An 18,963-nucleotide genomic window follows, 5' to 3' on the forward strand; every position below is an offset into this window, starting at 1 on the left:
CCTCATACAATTTATTTCTTTTTAAAGATCCTTTATTTTGTACATATTATTGATTTGTTTACATTGAACTCAGCTGGCAGCACTGTAAGCTGCCTGAATGGAGCTTCCCTTACTCCTAGAAGGCATATTACAAACCTTGCATGTAGGAACCCAACGTTTTTGCTCATATACACAGCAGGCATGCATAGGAAACCAAGAAAGGTGGCAGCAAGTAGATCATGAAAAGAGTGGTTGGGGGCCTGGCTCAATAGCCTAGTGGCTAAAGTCCTCGCCTTGCATGCGCCAGGATCCCATTTGGGTGCTGGTTCTAATTCCAGCAGCCCCGCTTCCCATCCAGCTTCCTGCCTGTGGCCTGGGAAAGCATTCGAGGACGGCCCAAAGCCTTGGGACCCTGCACCTGCGTGGGAGACTTGGAAGAGCTCCTGGCTCCTGGCTTCAAATTGGCTCAGCTCCAGCCGTTGTGGTCACTTGGGGAGTGAACCATCGGATGGAGGATCTTCCTCTCTGTCTCTCCTCCTCTGTATATCCACCTTTCTAATTAAAAAAAAATAAATCTTAAAAAGAAAAAAAAAATGAGTGGCTGGGCCCAGCATGATAGCCTAGAGGCCAAAGTCCTCGCCTTGCACATGCTCGGATCCCATATGAGCACCAGTTCTAATCCCAGCAGCCCTTCTTCCCATCCAACTCCCTGCTTGTGGCCTGGGAAAGCAGTTGAGGATGGCCCAAAGCCTTGGGACCCTATACCCATGTGGGAGACCCAGAAGAGGTTCCTGGCTTCGGATGGACGCTGCTCAGTCCATCGTAGCTGCTAGGGGAGTAAATCAACGATGGAAGACCTTCCTCTCTGTCTGATCCTTTTTGTATATCTGACTTTCTAATAAAAGTAACATACACCTTTTTTTTTAAAAGGAAAAAGAAAAGTTTTTTTTTTTTTTTTTTTTAAGATTTTTATTTTTATTACAAAGTCAGATATACAGAGGAGGAGAGACAGAGAGGAAGATTCCGTCCGATGATTCACTCCCCAAGTGAGCCGCAACGGCCCGGTGCGTGCCGATCCTATGCCGGGAACCAGGAACCAGGAACCAGGAACCTCTTCCAGGTCTCCCACACGGGTGCAAGGTCCCAATGCATTGGGCCGTCCTCGACTGCTTTCCCAGGCCACAAGCAGGGAGCTGGATAGGAAGTGGAGCTGCCGGGATTAGAACCGGCGCCCATATGGGATCCCGGGGTGTTCAAGGCGAGGACTTTAGCCGCTAGGCCACGCCGCCGGGCCCAAGAAAAGAGTTTTTAATAACTGAAAGAAGGCAGAACAGTTTTGTCTGATCCTAGTTGGGAAAAGATGAAGGATAGGTAATTCAGATTTTCAGTGCTCTATACTTGTCTAAAAATGACTGAAAATACTATTTGTATTGATTTAGAAATTACAAATACATTTATGTTCAGTAAATCAGGACTGATTCTAAGTTTGAATGACAAAGTATAAAATATTATTTTGCCCTAATGCTGATTTAATTTAGTTTAGTACTTGCAGTTAAGGTTTTATTATTAATGTAGAACACTAATATAGTGATTTCATTCAGGAAAGCTTTCATTATAATGTTTCATGATTTTACCATTTTTTTAAAGATTTATTTATTTTTTTATTGGAAAGACGGATATACAGAAAGGAGAGACAGGGAGAAAGATCTTCCGTCTGATGGTTCACTCCCCAAGTGGGTACAATGGCTGGAGCTGAGCCAATCTGAAGCCAGGAGCCTCCTCTGTGTCTCCCGCGCGGGTGCAGGGTCCCAAGGTCTTGGGCCATCCTTGACTGCTTTCCCAGGCAACAAGCAGGGAGCTGAATGGGAAGCGGGACAGCCGGGATTTGAACCGGCACCTATAGGAATCCTGGCGTGTTCAAGGCGAGGAGCCTAACTGCTGTGCTATCGTGCCTGGCCCAGTTTTACTCATTTTTAAAGACCATGTTTCTACTGAAGTGCCATTATATGATAGCCTCTTCACATTGTTAGTGTGATAAGGAAACAGTCTCTTTGTTTTAAATACAAATCTTAATTTTTGTAGTGTTCCTTATTTAGTGCTTAGAATGTCTGAGATTTATCGAATTTGACAGAATTATTCAATGTTTAATTAAACTTTGTGTCTCTGTTTAATCATGTCCTACAGTCAGGTGCCACTCTTTGTGCAAATTCATCACAAATGGCGAAGAATGTATGTAGGAGAATGCCAGGGTCCTGGTGTCCGCACTGATTTTGAAATGGTTCATCTTCGCAAAGTGCCGCCTCAGTATACTCATTTATCAGGTCTACTGGATATCTTCAAATCAAAGATTGTGAGTCAGTGCTGATGCTATCAGTCTTAGCTGGGATGCAGATGGAAATGCTGCTTGATAGCTTTATGAGTATACAGAAACCTTACTCTAGAATATCATAATGTAACTAACTGATTATAGGAAATCTAATAGCATAAATCACCATGTGTGTTTAAAGAAATATCTAAGTGGATTTTTTAGTGAAGTAATGCCAAAGAAACAGTTGAGTTTTTCTTTTTTTTTTTCACTTGCTCAATCTGTTAACATTTATTGACTGTTTTCGACTCCTTGCCCATTAGTGGTAATATTGCCAATTTTCCCAACCGGGTGGGCTTTATGTAGCTGCTTGTTTAGTTCCGACTTCTGGAAGGTTGAGCCCTTTTGGGTCTGAATTGGCTCTTTTTTAAACTTTTGTTTGATTTGATTTTAGAGATAATCTGATGTTCTATTAACTGAGAGCCTTTCAGCTTATTGGGATGGAAAGAATAGGTCTGTAGTGGTCTATAAAAACACTGACAGAGATGTGGAGGACTTGCCTATGCTGCTCTGGGAGAAGAATTAGGATTTAAGTTGAGGTGCTATTTGTGAACACCCATAAAAAAGAGGATAATGCCAGGTGAGCAGTTAGTGGTGGTATTTTTTGACCTAAGGAAATAATTACCCTTGAGTTGTAAGGAGGCCAATTAAGTGAGATATTTTAAGTGCAACTGTTGATTGATCAAACTTTTTTAAAAATTTTTTTCCTGTTATTAAAAAAATATTAGACAGATACAGGGTGCTGGAGGTGAGGGTGTGCGGAAAGAGAAATTATGTTTCCTTTGATTCATTCCTATGTAGCCACAACAGCCAGGGCTGGGCAAAGCCAAAGCAGTCAGGAACTTCACTTAAGTCTCCATATGAGTACAGGGCCCCAAGCACTTGGCTTATCTTAAACTGCTTTCCCAGTTGTATTAGGCGGGGAGTGGCAAAGGAGCAGCTAGACTTGAAACTGGTGCTCAATGGAGATGCCTGTGCTGCAGGCAGTTACTTATTACACTGTACCACAGAACCTGCTGCAAGTGATCCAACTTGATTAACAAACATCATGTGACACATTCAGTATGATACTATGTTTTTATCTGTGTAGTATTCATGCCAACATGTTTGACATAAATCAGAATGTGAGGAAATATGCCCATATTTCCAAAGTGAGACCTACTTTGCGAAGTACTGATTGAGACTTTAAAATGTCTATATGTCACTATAGGCCAAAGGGGTAGGAGCTGTTTACAGGAGCCTAAAGAGATCTGACAGTTAATGCCGGGCATGAATGATTAGCTGTGGGATCAAAATACGTATTAAGGATAGGATTAAGATAGTTGGGACAATTTTAATATGGACTATGTGTTAGAAAATATCAGTGTTAAATGTCTTGGATTAAATAACCTTTATGGTAAAATATGAATTACATACTTAAGTATTTAGAGGTGAGTGTCAATGTTTAAAGGTTCAGTCAAAATATTACATATATATGTATGCATGGAATTTAATAGTTGGCTTGCTGGGAGTTAGGAGTGTTCATTACACTAAAGTAGTCCCCCTTATCTGAAGAATATGGATGTCCCACTGTATATGTTTGGATTGTGCCAAACTATATATGTTTTTATATACATTCATGTTTATGATAAAGTTTAATGTTTAAATTAGGCACATGAAGAATAGTGAAGAACAATCATAAAACTGGTTTTGATTGAAACCCTAATGTAATGCCATAAACCAGGTTAGGAAATTTAAGACTCTTTTCCCCTTCCATTTCCTTAACTCAAAATGACTTTTGACAACATGTTCTTGTGATTATCTTCATTTAAAAACACAGTGTATTCTAGAGAGCATATTATTTAACCTTTATATGTCATATTTCTGGCCAGACATAAGTATTAATAGTTCATTAATGAAAATTATTTTCTGATCCTTTTTGTGACTGTTCTAGATAGATGAATTTCTGTTTTGAAATCAGGGACTACCTTGATCTGTGGAATTTGACTTAGATTTTGGCTGTTTATAGTTTTACACTTAAAAAAACATTTCTAATCAGTTTGTCACATCACTTGTCAAAAGCTTTATTTAACAAAAATTTTTTTTAAGTTTGTAAAACAGGATTTACATAGGAGAAAAAGTAAGGGGCTCCTGCCATAGTGACAGAAGGAGGCTCCAAGAAAGGAACAAACCCGAGGAAATCTAAGAAAGAAAGAAATCTCCTGTCATAGTGGCAGGAGCAGATTCCAAGGAAGGAAAAGGAAACCTGAGAAAAATGTAACAAAACTTTTATAAAACCTCCCTGAAACTTGGTTTCAGGTGAATTGTACTAAAATAAATGTAACCTGGTTGGATACATAAGGATTTCTGCAAACTTTAAGCTACCCAATAGGTGACTCTACTGTCCTTATAAAAATTACCTTTAAAAAAATATTTAGTTTTGTTTGAATGGCAGAATTACAGGGAGAAGCAGATAGAGAGACCTCTTAATTTATGTTTGAGCCAAGCTGTCTCTTTCTGAAATCTTTCTTCATTACTGCAGAAGGACATTGGCACCTAACTGTGAGTGCACATTTGTTTAATATCTGCACCTGACTAAAAAGTTGCTAAAATATTATTTTGCTTGCCCAGAACACAGCAGCCCCAAATTTGCCTTTATGTGGTCATCTCTCTTAAATTAATACCTCAGGTTGAATTTAAATTCAGTTAAATCTAATGTAGTGACATTTATGGATGCTACTGTGAGCTAAATGTCACCTCATAGCTGCTCATAGTGTGGTTGTAGAGCAGCAGCATTAGTAACACATGGGAATAAGTTAAATGTGGAGATTGGTATTACATCTGCTTTTTCCCTAGGTGATGCCTAGGCTCATTTATCCTGTTCCATTTAGTATAGACTAAGCAATGTGAAGAGAAAATCTGATCATAGGATAACATCTTTTTAAAAATTATTTTGTTTGTTTGAAAGTCAAGAGAGAAGGAATGACAGAGAGAATGAGAATTTTCCATCTGTAGGCTCATTCATCAAGTGATCACAATGGCCAGGCATGGGCTAGTCTGAAGCCAAGAGTCAGGAGCGGCTTTGGATCTTGCATGTAGGTGCAGGGGCCCAAGCACTTGGACCATCTTCCACTGCTTTCCCAAGCACATTAGCAGGGAACTGGATTGCAAATGGAGCAGTCAGAACTCAAACCCGTACCAGTATGGAATGCTGACATTGTAGCCAATGGCTGTACTTGCTATGCAAATTGCAAACCCATGGATAATAGTGCTTTTATGATTTTGAGTGAATTTAGAGATCAATCTAAGTTTTCTTTAGTTAACTGATTTGATAATACCATCTATTTTGCATGTGTGACCCATTCATCTTAGTTTAAAATTCTGGTTAAATCTTAAGACTGGCTTTAATTTGTTTTTGTTTTATTTTATAGATCATATTTTTAAATCTATTCTTAGTATTTCCTTAAACAGTGAGTTAGTGGGAACCAGGCTAATCCTTTACCTCTAATTCTGGCATCCTGTGTGGGCACTGGTGTGAGTCCCTGCTGCTCCACTTCTGATCCAACGCCTTGCCAATGGTCTGGGAAAGTAGTGGAGGATGGCTGAAGTCTTTGGATCCCTTTTTTTTTTTTTTTTTTTTTTTTTTGTTTTCCATCAAAAGCAAATGTATTTATTCCATAATCCATGAACTTTTAAAAGAACCCTCCCACAAACTTTGTGTATTTTTATTGTTTATAAAAATATAAGTTTACACCGCTCTCAGTTTTTTAAAGTTACACAGGCAGAATTGTACGCTTCAGCATAACTACTTATTACAGTTGGAGTTTTTGACCTGAAAATAATTTAAGATTATTTTCTTAAATAATCTTGGGAGACCTGGAGGAAGCTCCAAGCCCCTGGCTTCAGATCAGCTAAGTTCTGGCCGTTGATGCCATTTGGAGAGTGAAACAGCGGATTAGAAGATCTCTTTCTCTTTTTCTTTCTTTCTCTCTCTCTCTCTCTCTCTCTCTCTCTCTCTCTCACTCACTCTGTAAATCTGCCTTTTAGATAAAAATAAATGATTCCTTAAAAAAAAAAGTGAGTTGGTGGTCCAGCATTGTGGCTTAATGAGTTAAGCCATCATCTGCAATGCCAGCATTCCATATAGTTGCCAGGTTTGATTCCTAGCCAGGAATCAATCTGCTTCTGACCCAGCTCCCTGTTAAGGTGCCTGGGAATGCAGTGGAGGGTGGCAAGCATTTGGGCTCATGCGCGCATGAGAGACCAGATGAAGCTCCTGGGGATGGAAAATGATTCTTTCTCCCATCTTTCTATAACTCTTCTTTCAAATAAATAAATCTTAAAGTTCATGGAAAATAGAATTAAGATATAATTTTACTAAAAATTAAAAAGAAATTTAGAAAGCGTATTTAGAGTGGGTATTTAGCCCAGCAATTAAGATGCCTGCCTCTCCATAATTAACTATGTAAAGATTGTCAAAAATATAATAATAAAAAATACAAAAAAAAAGATGCCTGCCTCTCCTGTCAGAATACCATTTCCAGCCCTGCCTCCTGACTGCAGCTTCCTGTTAATGCAGACGCAGGGAGGCTGCAGTGAGGGCTTCGGTAATGGGGCCCCACCTGAAAGAGCCAGCTTGCATCCCCAGGGCCTGGCTTTAGTCTCACTCATCCTCCACTCCCAGTCTGCAGCTCCCTGGGCCCCTGCCATTGTGGAAATTCAGGGAGTGAACCAGCGGGTGAGGGAAGTGTTCTAGTTTTCTCTTTCTCAAATAAATAAATCAGTCTTAAAAGCAAAAAAGTTACCATTTTTCTTCCACGTTGAATATATTTGAAATAATAGTAGAAAGCTCTTTCATTATTTAAATTATAAAAACTATTTTGAGTGAATATTTTTTCTTCAGGCTATTTAAAATCTCCTTTCCTGGTAGAGTGGTGTAGTAACTTGCTGTTTTATGTTGTTTTGACAACATTTGTTTAGCTTTACAGCCTTTTTATCAAATGAAAATGTATGGAATCAGTAATAAAAAGTTATGCAAATGTCTTGTGCAACAAACTCATGGACTAATGTATAGTGGTTCTTATTAATGTTTTTTAGATCTAGCTCTAACATTTGCCAGTACAATTCCTTACTATAGGATCCTTCTCTTTGATTATTCATAATGTGCCTTTTAAGCTTTGGCTTGTGAGAATTTATTCCATAGAAATGAATTTATAAATTCTACCCCTTTTGTTCTAATAAGTAACATTTTCCTATTATCTTATTAATTTATTTTTAAAGGTATTTATTTGAAAGCCAGAGTTACAAAGTAAAACACAGCTCTTCCATCTGCTGGTTTGTTCCCCAGATAATAGCAACAGCCAGGGCTGAGCCAGGGGCCAGAGCCAGGGAACTAGAAACTTCACCTGGGTCTCCCATGTGTGTACAGGGGCTCGAATCCTTGAGCCGTCTGCCACTACTTTCCCAGGCACATTAGATGAAAGTGGAGCAACTGGGACTGGAGCCAGTGTCAGAGGCAGTGGCTTAACTAGCTGTGCCCACAATGCTGGATCCTATTTGTTTATTTTTAAAATTTTTATTTATTTATTTGAATGACACAGTGACAGACATGAAGAGACAGAGATTTTGCATTTGCTTGCTTGCTGTCTAAATAACCATGACAGTTGGTTGAGCCAGGCTAAAACCAAATATTCCATCCAGTTCTCCCACATGGAGAGCAGGGGCCCAAGTGCCATCTTCAACTTCCTTCCCAGGCGCAATAGCAAGGAACTTGACTGGAAGCAGAGCAGCACTCCAATAAAGGGTGCCAGCATGTAGGCAGGTGACAGTTTAACCCAATATGCCACACACCATCCTGTTTTTCCTTCTTTAAGGCTAGATTTACATATTGTATAACAGAGTAAACTGAAAATATAGGTTTCATAAAGGTAATGTTTTACCTATTCCATAAGTTTGAAATTTTGTTGTTGAATTTAATAGAGTAGGCGTATTCACAGTTATATGCTATAATCTTCATTTATGTTTTCTAGGGATGTCCTTTAACTCCTTTGCCTCCAGTAAACATTGCCATTCGACTTACATATGTACTTCAGGATTGGCAACAATACTTTTGGCCTCAGCAACCTCCAGGTGAGATCATATAGAACTATAGTTAATTTACTGAATATAAATAGAAGAAAATATATTCAGTAACCAGAATTGCTGAACCATTTCAAAAATTTTACCTTAGAAATATGTGTAATTTATTTTAAATTGCTGATTTGTCATTTTTTTCTTGTAAAGAAAGTTTCCAAAGTTTCGTAGAGATATAATTATTCTGTATTTTACAGCCTGTCTTTGGAAGCCAATTATTTGGAAGCATCCCCTACTATGGAACATCGTATGATAAAAATGTTTTTTTTTAGAACAATAAGAAAAGTCATTCATAAACTGAGAAATGTATACAGAAAGTCTCCCAGAGAGTTGAGTTTGAAGAAGGGGGCTAAATAAGGCAGGCAAAAGAAGAAAAATAATACGTATTTATACATACATAGTGGGAAACAAAAGGATTCTCTTTTTTGATTAATTAATTTATTTTTTATTGATTACATTGCATTATGTGACACAGTTTTTTTTTTTTTTTAATTTAGTTTATTAGGGAACAAAGTGTCAAGGGCTACAGGGTGAAAGTGGGTAATACCATTGTTTCCACATAAATATCATTTTACCCTCTATCTGGGGTCAGGGAAAAAAAAACAAAGGGAAAAGCCCCACCCAACCTCCCACCCATCCCAGATCCCCAACGGGAGGCGCGCTCTGAGGGTCCTGCTCATACAGTTTTGATAGTTCATCAGTTCTGGATTGCTGCCAGTCTCTCAGTTCCAATCGCAATGAACCCTATTCAGAATCCACTGGCTGACAGTCTCTTCATGGTTGGAGTTCTGAGATCAGCAGTTCAGTTGGAGGGATCTCCAAAGAAACTTCATCTGAGATGATCCCAGGCCTGATTCTTGTGTGAGTTTGCTAGTACAGAGTCCGACACCGTCCATCACACCAATCAGCTTATGCTCATGCTGGTCGTTGGGATTGCTGGGTCAGTTCTGTTTCCAGCCCTGTCTTCCTCGTGAACCAACGGGTGTTGTAGTCCAGCTCGATCCTGCCCACTTCATATTTGGTCCTCAGGCAAACCAGTTGGAGCTTCAGCCTAGTTGGGGCGACTCCTCATAACCCCCACCAGTTCTGCCCCCTACCCTGGTTCCCATGCTTGCCAGTACGCACTGCAGGCTTGTCAGGTCTGTCCCACATCCTGTTTAGCCCTCGCACGTGTCGATAGGCATTGAAGCTCAGCTCAACCCAACCAACCTACTATCCAGCCCACACACCTACTGGCAGGTGCCCTTCTGTCCAGCCACCCCTTCCCCTGTCCTGGTGTTTGTGCTGTCCAATGAGAGTGGTAGCCCCGAAGGAGGTGCCCACTATTTCCCTTCTAGGCCACACTCACTCCCAGATTATACACTCTCCAGGTAGTTCTGGCATTTGACTTGACAGAATTAGCTCCAAGTGCCAGCCTCTGCCAGTTAGTACTGCGGCTAGCCCAACCAACCCTCACCCACTCTAGTTTTTGCTTGCACCGGTCGGAACAGTCAGCCCACCGTGGCCCTTCCCTTATCTAGCCCGCATGAGGCCCACAGGTGTTGTAGCACTGCCTATTCTGATCTGCCCCCATCCCGACTCATGCTTTCCAATGGAAGTAGTTGTCCAGCAGGGGAGCCCACATTCCCCTGTCAGCTTTGCCTCCTTCCCCTGATTATCACATGTGCTGTTTGGGCGCTGCAACCACATCTGGTACGGCTCATCTCACCTTGGCATTCCTTATTGGTGACACAGTTTTATAGGCACTGAGTTTCCCCCACCCTTCCCCCTGCTCTTCCCCGCCCCCCCGATGGTGGATTCCTCCACCTTGTTGCATTACCACAGTTCAGTTGAGATTCTTTCATTGCAAGCATCTACCAAGCATAAAGTCCAGCATCTTATTGTCCAGATAAGTTCAATGGTTTCTTGGGGAGACCATCTCTGGTCTGAAGGTAGAGTTGGCAGAGTATCATCCCGATCAATTAAAAGCCCTGACATAACATCAGTAACAGTTTATAACATTATGGAATTAATTGACATGGTATTGAGTAACCAATATGTTAAAAAAAAAAAAAAAGAATGCAAGTTCTGAACCACATGCTGTGACTTCTTCATTGACATTTCAATTATTAGTTTATATACAACCGGGTTCTATACATCTTAAAATGGGTATAGATTACTATTCAGCTGTCTCATGTCTATTTTAATTTTAGTATTTAGCAGTTTATAGCGTTGAAGCATGGTTTTGCTGAACCTGGCTGTTTTTCAGGTAGTCTAACTCTATAACTCTAACAAGACATATGTCAACAGTTTAGGTGAACAGTTTTAGGAGGGGTGTGCAGAGAAATCTTCAATACCCCAGTGAGGAGTAACTAATCTTTGTGTCCCTCCCAGTGAGGTATAAGTGCATCCCCGCTGACCGTTTCCTGTCTGTTTCTAAGCTTTCCTTGTTGTTCTCTGTCTATTCTAGTTTTGTTTGTTTGTTTGTTTTGAGGGGTTTCTGGAGCGATCCTGATGGTCATTACGAGAGAGGGTGGGGACCCAAACTCAGAACCAAGCAAGGACAAGAGAATGCTCCTCGCCCTAGTCCCGAAAGAAGTTTACTGTTCTTCTGTTTCTGCGGACTGCTCAGTGCTCCTGGTTGTCGTTCCGATGACCTTGGATCCTGCAAGGCAGGATTTGAGCTTCTTCCATCCCATGTGGTAGATCTAGATGGGGGTGGATGACCTCAGAGTTCTTGGCCTCCGAAGGCACTCCATTTCCCGTGATCTCCTTGGCAGTTGGGATGTAGCCCTCGGTGCTTGTACTGATAGTCCTTGGTGAGGATCCGGGAGTCTTCAGGGTTGGGATACAAGTCCCCTCTGTCCTCTTGCTCCACTCTGAGGTCCCCCCCTGCTCTATGCATGTGACCTCCTGTTAAGAGGTTGTTAGGATTGCTCCTGATTCTCCCCCCCCCCCATATGCCAACAAAAGGATTCTTAACTTGCATCTTAAAAATGTAATCGGGGTAGACGTTTGACTTAGTGATTAAGACACTGTTTGGGAACCTTCATCCCAGACCGAAAGGCCTAGCTTCTAAAGCTTGCTCCGCTGACTGTTCCAGCTCCCTTCTAGTACACGTTCTGGGGGTTGTGAGTGGTGGCCTAAGTAGCAGGGTTCCTGTCAGCCATGTGGAATTCCTCACTGATGGTTGTTTGCCCAGGCCGTTTCAGTGGCTTGAAGGCCACAGAAATTCTTAACATGTTTCCCTTGAAAGGAGAAGGGATCTACAAGTTATGTAGGCCACACAATGTGGTTTGCATTTTATATCGTATTTTATGTAATTATCATTTCATGTTTGAGGTGGCTATTATCTATTAGATACGCATGTGTTTTTTTTTTCCTCAAGATTTCTTGGTTGTATTGGAGGGAGAGAATCTTCTATCCATTGATTGATTCTCCAGATGACTGTAATAACTGGGGTTCAGTAGGACCAAAGCCTGGAGAATCTGCCTGGGGACAGGAGCCCAAGTACGTGGGCCATCCTCCAATGCTTCCCCAGGCCTTTAGCAGGGATCTGGATGGGACTTCGAGCATCTGGGACTCCAACATGGGATGCTGGTATTGCAGGCGTCTATTTAACCTGCTTTACCACTACTCTAGCCCCATATGTTTCTTAAAAGAAATTGTTTCTTTAAAGTAATAGGTTGAAGATCAGGTCATAAAGTTTGCATATGAACCATAGTCAAAGCTGAATCTCTTGGTTCTTTTCATCCCACATTGTTAGTTTTCCACTTTTAATTCAGTTAAAGTTTTTGTACTATTCCAATAATTTTTAGCGTACTAATATATAAAAGCATGCTGCTTATAAATTTTGAAACTTCTTAAAATTCATATTTTGTAATAAAGTTCTTGTGATCTTCTTTGTTTTAAGCGTTCTATAATTTGGGAAAAGGAAACCATCTGACCTAAGATAACTTGCTGAGACAAGTAATCTAGCTATATTAAAGACTGATTTGAATAACTTAGCTTGTTAATAAATGCAAAACATGATTTTAACATATCTGGGAAGTGTTCATTACTCAATATTAGAGTTTAATTTTAGTAATTCTTAGTGTAGACTGAATAATTAAAAACTACCATCAATTATTTCAGAGAGAAATAAATTATTTGTTTTTAGGAAGTATTCATCACTACTTAGGAAGGGATGTGGGATCTGACCTCAGATTCTATTCATAATTTAAAGAAGAATTTTTTTTCTGAACTTTAAATATTTCTATCTGCTGTCTTCCAGAATAGAGTTTTATTAATGAAGACAAATTTGCTAATATATTATGTAAAAATTATTGACAGCAAAACTGATTAATGTAGCTTGGTGACTAAATTTTTAATACCTAGGTAAGACTTGTGTTTAGATTACATTTATCATAATCTTAGAAAATGTGAGGAAAAAATGATAATATCTTCTCAAGTAATATTTAGCAAATATTTCAGAATCGAGAAAACAATAAAATATTATTTAAAAACAGTGCAGAAATAAAAAAATGCATGCCTTTAATGTTCTTGTTATCTGGAGAAGTCTTTAATGCTTGACTGTATATGCTTTGTAGTGGATGTTTTTAAAGCAGTAATTTTCTATAATACTTAACCTAAATTGATTAGATTACTTACTTTCTCTTTTTAATTTGCAAAATACTAGAAAAGATGTTTCTTTTCAGATATAGATGCCCTTGTAGGAGGCGAAGTTGGAGGCTTGGAGTTTGGCAAGTTACCATTTGGTGCCTGTGAAGATCCTATTAGGTAAGAGCCTATTGGGTAGTAAGAATTTTAGCCTATTGAGTGAATTTTAGAGTTATTTTAAATTGATAGTGATGGTGATTTGCTAATGCGTCATGATATTGTAACTTGCCACAATGATTATAGTGCTGGGAATATAGAACCACTCCAGCTGTGTTTATTGCATTTATAGGATTTTGGGAAATGCACTAATTTATTTACAGTAAGACTTTGGCAAACCATGGCTTTTGAGCCAGATCTGGCCAGTAACATGTTTTTATGTGACTGGTGAGCTCAGAATGATATTCATGCTTTAAGCGTTATTAAAAAATAGAAAACAAAAAGAAGACAAATACTGCAGAGACTGTACATGATTCACAATATCTAAAATACTTACACTGGTTCTGTGTAGAAAGTTTTCCAACTCCTGATGTGTAATGTGAATTTTCAAAATCAAGACACTGTTCACCAACCATAAAATTAACCATTTTAAAATGTATAATTTAGTGTTTCAGTGTTTGCATCAGTCAATTTAATGTGTAAATTACACAGTCATTACCACTGTGCAATTCCAGAGCATTTTCATTGCTTCAAATAAAAAAAAACTCCTCACGTTTTAGACACAATCCCAATTTACATGATCTTCCTATCTCTTCCAGTTCTAGACAAACATTAATCTGCTTTCTGTCACTGTCAGTTTACCTATTCTAGACATTTCATGCAAATGGAACCGTATGAAGTGTGGCGTTTGGTGTTCGGTTTCTTTTACTTAGTTTAATGGTTTTGGGTTCATCCATGTTGTATAGCCTGACTTGGTACTTTACTGCTTTTTATGGTTGTAAATATGCCAGTGGATGGATGTCATATGTATCACATTTTTTGATCCATTCATGTTTGTATTGTTTACAGCTTATTTATGTGTAACAATTTTTTTCATGTCTGAACATTACTTTTGCATGTAAGTGCTGTCATTTGCTAAACCAGTTGTATTATAGTTCGCTATAATACAATAATAAAGCCACTTATCATACTTTCATGTATATTTTTGATTCTTTAGGATACACTTCTAGAAGCAGAATTATTGAATCAGAGTACTATATGTATGGTATGTTAAGGATTAAATTTTATGTTTTGTTTATTTTAGTGAACTTCATTTAGCAACTACATGGCCTCATCTAACTGAAGGAATCATTGTGGATAACGATGTTTATTCGTAAGTGCATTAATAATGCATTGAGATGAAAAAACTTAACTAGAATAATTGCCAAGTGGTTAGCAGTTTTCCTTTTACATCTGTATCAGTTTCTGATTAGATTGCTTTTTCTTTTCTTTTCTTGTTCTTTTTTTTAATGTATTTATTTATTCGAAAGAGTTACAGAGAAGTGCAGAGTGAGACAGAGGCCTTCTGTATTGTGGTTTACAACCGAGATGGCTGTAGCAGGCATGACCGAGCCAGGCTAAGGCTCTGGGCCAGGAGTTCCATCCTGATTAGCCCTGTGGGTGGCAGGGACCGATTATGGTAGTCTTCTGAATGTGTGGTTTTTTGGCCCTCCATTCCTTTGCAACGCAGATAACTTCGAAGTTTCAGCAAGCATTATCTAGAAAGAAGATAAAGAAGACAATTTTAGTACCTTCTCATGCTTGATATAGGGTAGTGAAGAATAAGACATTTTCTTTTGTTATTAAAACAAATTTGTTGTATTTTCTTATTATAAACATAACAAAAGTGTTCTTTGTCAAATCATTTGAGCGTAAATAAGAAAATTAAAGATTACTTATAATCCTGTTACTTAAAAATAACCAGTTTCATGTATTTTTAAAAATTTAAGTTTATATATTATTTTCATTTTAATATACTTTTTTATATCTTTCATGCCAATCAGTGTCAATCTTTGTGGTCATTTGTTGATTGCTACTATAGTATTCCCTTGAATGGGCGCACTGTAATATAATCTGTTGAAGATATTGGGCACTTGTGGGCCTGGCACAATGGCTCAATGGCTACACCCTCACCTTGTAAGCCCCAGGATTCCATATGAACACTAGTTCTTTGTCTCTCCTTCTCTCTGTAAATCTGACAGCCTTTCCAATAAAAATAAATAAATCTTTAAAAAAAAATAGGGCACGTTTGTTGATCTTCTGCAAGTTTTTGTATTCTTTTTTTTCTGTTGATAGTGATAGAAAAAAACCCAGTTATTTAAAATACTTGTGTATGTTTGCTTATTTCTTACTCCTTTTTCATTATTCCTAAAATGTAATCTGACATTGCCTTTTCAAAGTAATATTATATTCACTTTGTTGGTATTTCTTTTTATGTGTTTTATTTTTGGTTTAAGAACTTTAATTTTTTAAGATTTTAAATTTCTTAAGATTTTATTAAGATTTATTTTGAGTGTGGCTTTAAAAAAAAGGTTTATTTTTTTTATTTGAAAGGCAGAGCTACAGATACAAATGGGGAGACAGAGTGCTCTCTAAGTTGCTGGTTCACTCCCAAGTGGCTGCAAGGGCTCAGGCAGACTAAAGCCAGAAGCCAGGAACCAGGACCTTCTTCCACGTCTTCCACCTGGGAACCATCTGCCACTGCTTTCCCAGGCATATTAACAGGGAGCTGGATGGGGAATGGAACAGCAGAACTCAAGCCAGCACCCATATGTGATGCCAGTATCACAGGCTGCAGCTTTAACCACTGTGCCACAACACGAACCCCAGATTTTATTTTTGAAAAGCTTACCCAGATGTATCTGGATGTCCGTTATGTTTAAGGGAGGCAGTAGAGATTGCTCTCCCTCTACACAGTGCTTCATCAGACTGCTTTTTGGTGAGTTCATGGATGTTACGGATTTTAATGTTTCTCATTTCAGTGATCTGGATCCTATGCAGGCTCCGCATTGGTCTGTTAGAGTTCGGAAAGCTGATAACCCTCAGTGTTTGCTAGGTAAGATATATGTTAGGCTCCTTTCCTAATATATTGCCAGTCTGAATAAATGAGCACTTTAGTTCACTTACCTATGCCCCCGTAATTTTTTTTTTTGCCTCCTCAGCATCATCTAGAAAAAAATTTGCCAATAACATTGAATCCTGATGTGTTAATGCTAACAGAATCTGTTTCTTTCAGTTTAAACTACTTTATGCTACATCTCTGAATTCTCCATTGCTCTCATTATATTATGTTAATTCTTCTGCTTTTCTGTTGCTCCCCCTCCTTCCCGTTTTAGTCCGTGGAGCCCCTTTTGCTTCTGTCATCCCTCTGGAACTGTGATATATATAAGGAGCACTAATTTTGACAACCTTCTAGAGTGACACTGCTTGTGCAAACCTATTTTCTAACAGTAGAAAAGTATAAATAAAAAAGACATCATATGAAGATTCAGTGAAATAATACATGGAATTACTTAGGAAAATATTGCTACTCAACAATAAATGGGAACTTGTATTCCCCGCCCCCCCCCCTTTTTTTTAACTTAGGTAGAGAAATCTATCCTCTGCTTCATTTCCCAAATGACTGCAATGGCCATAGCTGAGTTGGCCCAAAGCTGGGAGTCAGGAGCTTCTTCCAGGTCTCCCACATGGGTGCAGGGGCCCAAGGACCTAGGCCTTTCTCCATTGCTTTCCCAAGCCACAAGCAGGGGAGTGGACATGAACGGGCATCTATATGTGAGATGCTGGCACTGCAAATGGAGGATTGGCTCACTATGCCACTGTGCCGGTCCCTCCAATCCCTTTTTGTATAGGTTTGTCTTTTATGAAGTCTTCTGGGCCCCTCTGCTTATTGTGCCTTTCTGTGTTTTTCCCCTGTAGTGTTTTACTACACATGAAACTATTTTCTTCATTTCTTGTGTTTGTCCCTACTATCTTCATTCCATATCACCTGAAACATTACCACTAATCGGTAGAGTTATTAAAATCCTTATTGATGGCTATAAGGATGCATTTTTCTAAAGCATTATTTTCATGAACTCTTTGTCACTCATCATATACTATTCATCAGTTGATAATTATCAGTTGCCATTTTTAATAACCATGTAACCATACAGTGACAGCAGGGTTGCATAAGGTAAAATTTCCTGATGTTAATAAATTTGTCCAGGAAAATAAAGAGCAGATAATAAAAGTCTTAGAGTTGGACAAACTTTACTACAAACTTTAGATTCACTAGTTTAGCGAGTTCTTCATGCCTCAGTGTCCCCACAATAAAATAAACAGTTGTACATCTTTCATAGGTTCATTGTGAGGATTAGATTATCTGCCTGTGTGTACTTTACATGCATAATAGTTTCTATTGCTTAAGCACTGACTATGTTATTAACTGTTTACTAAAATTTATTTTTCTAAAATTATTTCTGAATATAGTGTTTCCTATTCACTGACTTTTACAGTAGTTTCATGGGACCTTAGAATTGAAAATTTGTTCCTGTGAGATTACTATTCCATGTTCACAGATTACTTTGACTAGTTTTTAGGCTTGGATTACAGAATATTTTTATGTTTCTGAAGAAGTTCATAGAATGTTATAGCTTTTTTCAGAACTAGTTGGTTCTAAATTGCAAAATTTAGAATTCTAAAAGATAAAAAACATTCATGATTTTGTAGTTTTGTGCTCATGGTTTTTGGTAAGCCTTAAATTCGTTTTACAAATATACCTGTAACTCTTTAGAAAATATTTTTGATTTTTTTAAATGAATTTTTAATTTTTTGTAGGATTCAAAATTCTAATTTTAGAGGAGCAGTTGGGAACAGATGACTGTTAAATTTATATAATAATACACTCTGCCAACATATACAATTTAATAAATACTATTTGTTTCTTTGCAATATATGTTAAATATTATTAGGAACAATTATTTTTCCTTTCATTGTAGAAAAAATTCCAAAGAATATTTTTAAAGATGTGCTTATTTTACTTGTGATTCAGACTTGGAGAGAGTGAGAGAGACAAAGGAGAGATCCTACACTCACTGATTCATGCCCCAAATGGCCACTATGGCCAGAGCTGAACTGATCTGAAGCCAGGAACTAGGAGCTTCATTCTGTATCTCCCACATGAGTGCAGGGGCCATCCCCCATTGCTTTCTTGGGCCGTTAGCAAGGGAGCTGAATCACAGTGGAGCACCTGGGACACAAACCAGCACCCATACAGGATGCCGGTGCCACATGCAGAGGATTAACTTTGAGCTGGCCACTCTAACAGCTTTTTTTTTTTAATATCCTGGGACATCTGGGCCCTATGCCATAGCCTAGTGACTAAGACCTCGCCTTGCATGCACCAGGATCTCATGGGCACTGGTTCGTATCCTGGCTCCTCCACTTCCCTTCCAGCTCTCCGCTTATGGCCTCAGTACGGCCCAAAGCCTTGAGACCCTGCACCCGCGTGGGAGACCTGGCAGAAGCTCCTGGCTCAGCTCTGGCTGTTGTGGCCACTTGTGGAGTGAACCAGTGGACAAAAGATCTTTGTCTCTCCTTCTCTGTAAATCTGACTTTCCAATAAAAATTAAAAAAAAAAAGTTTAAATTATCCTAGGACTTGGAGAGAAAAGAGCATGACTACCTTTGGAAAAACTAAGTGGCTTATATTCTGGTAAATAGCATTTGTGAAAAGACTTGTGTTTTAATTTATGGGACACATTTCTCTAAATGTCAAAAATGAGTAATGGTTTTTCTATATAGGTGATTTTGTCACAGAGTTTTTTAAAATTTGCCGTCGAAAGGAATCAACTGATGAGATTCTTGGACGATCCACATTTGAGGAAGAAGGAAGAGGTGACCTACTTTTTTTTT

At 38.7% G+C, this 18,963-nt stretch overlaps 1 protein-coding gene across 3 annotated transcripts in view; it reads left to right on the top strand.

The window, feature by feature from the left end:
• RAB3GAP1 (RAB3 GTPase activating protein catalytic subunit 1) overlaps window positions 1-18,963 on the top strand; it is a 90,774-nt gene that overhangs the window by 40,702 nt on the left and 31,109 nt on the right. For 2 of the 3 annotated variants that reach the window (XM_058664425.1, XM_058664427.1), the window contains exons 7-12: window positions 2,164-2,329; window positions 8,353-8,452; window positions 13,132-13,213; window positions 14,334-14,402; window positions 16,051-16,124; window positions 18,853-18,945. In XM_058664425.1, coding sequence (XP_058520408.1) covers window positions 2,164-2,329; window positions 8,353-8,452; window positions 13,132-13,213; window positions 14,334-14,402; window positions 16,051-16,124; window positions 18,853-18,945 — 584 coding nt within the window. The remainder of the gene's footprint in view (window positions 1-2,163; window positions 2,330-8,352; window positions 8,453-13,131; window positions 13,214-14,333; window positions 14,403-16,050; window positions 16,125-18,852; window positions 18,946-18,963) is intronic. The other variant, XM_058664426.1, reaches the window with a different exon arrangement.

This window comes from Ochotona princeps, chromosome 5 (assembly GCF_030435755.1).
Source record: "Ochotona princeps isolate mOchPri1 chromosome 5, mOchPri1.hap1, whole genome shotgun sequence".
Lineage (NCBI taxonomy): Eukaryota > Metazoa > Chordata > Mammalia > Lagomorpha > Ochotonidae > Ochotona > Ochotona princeps.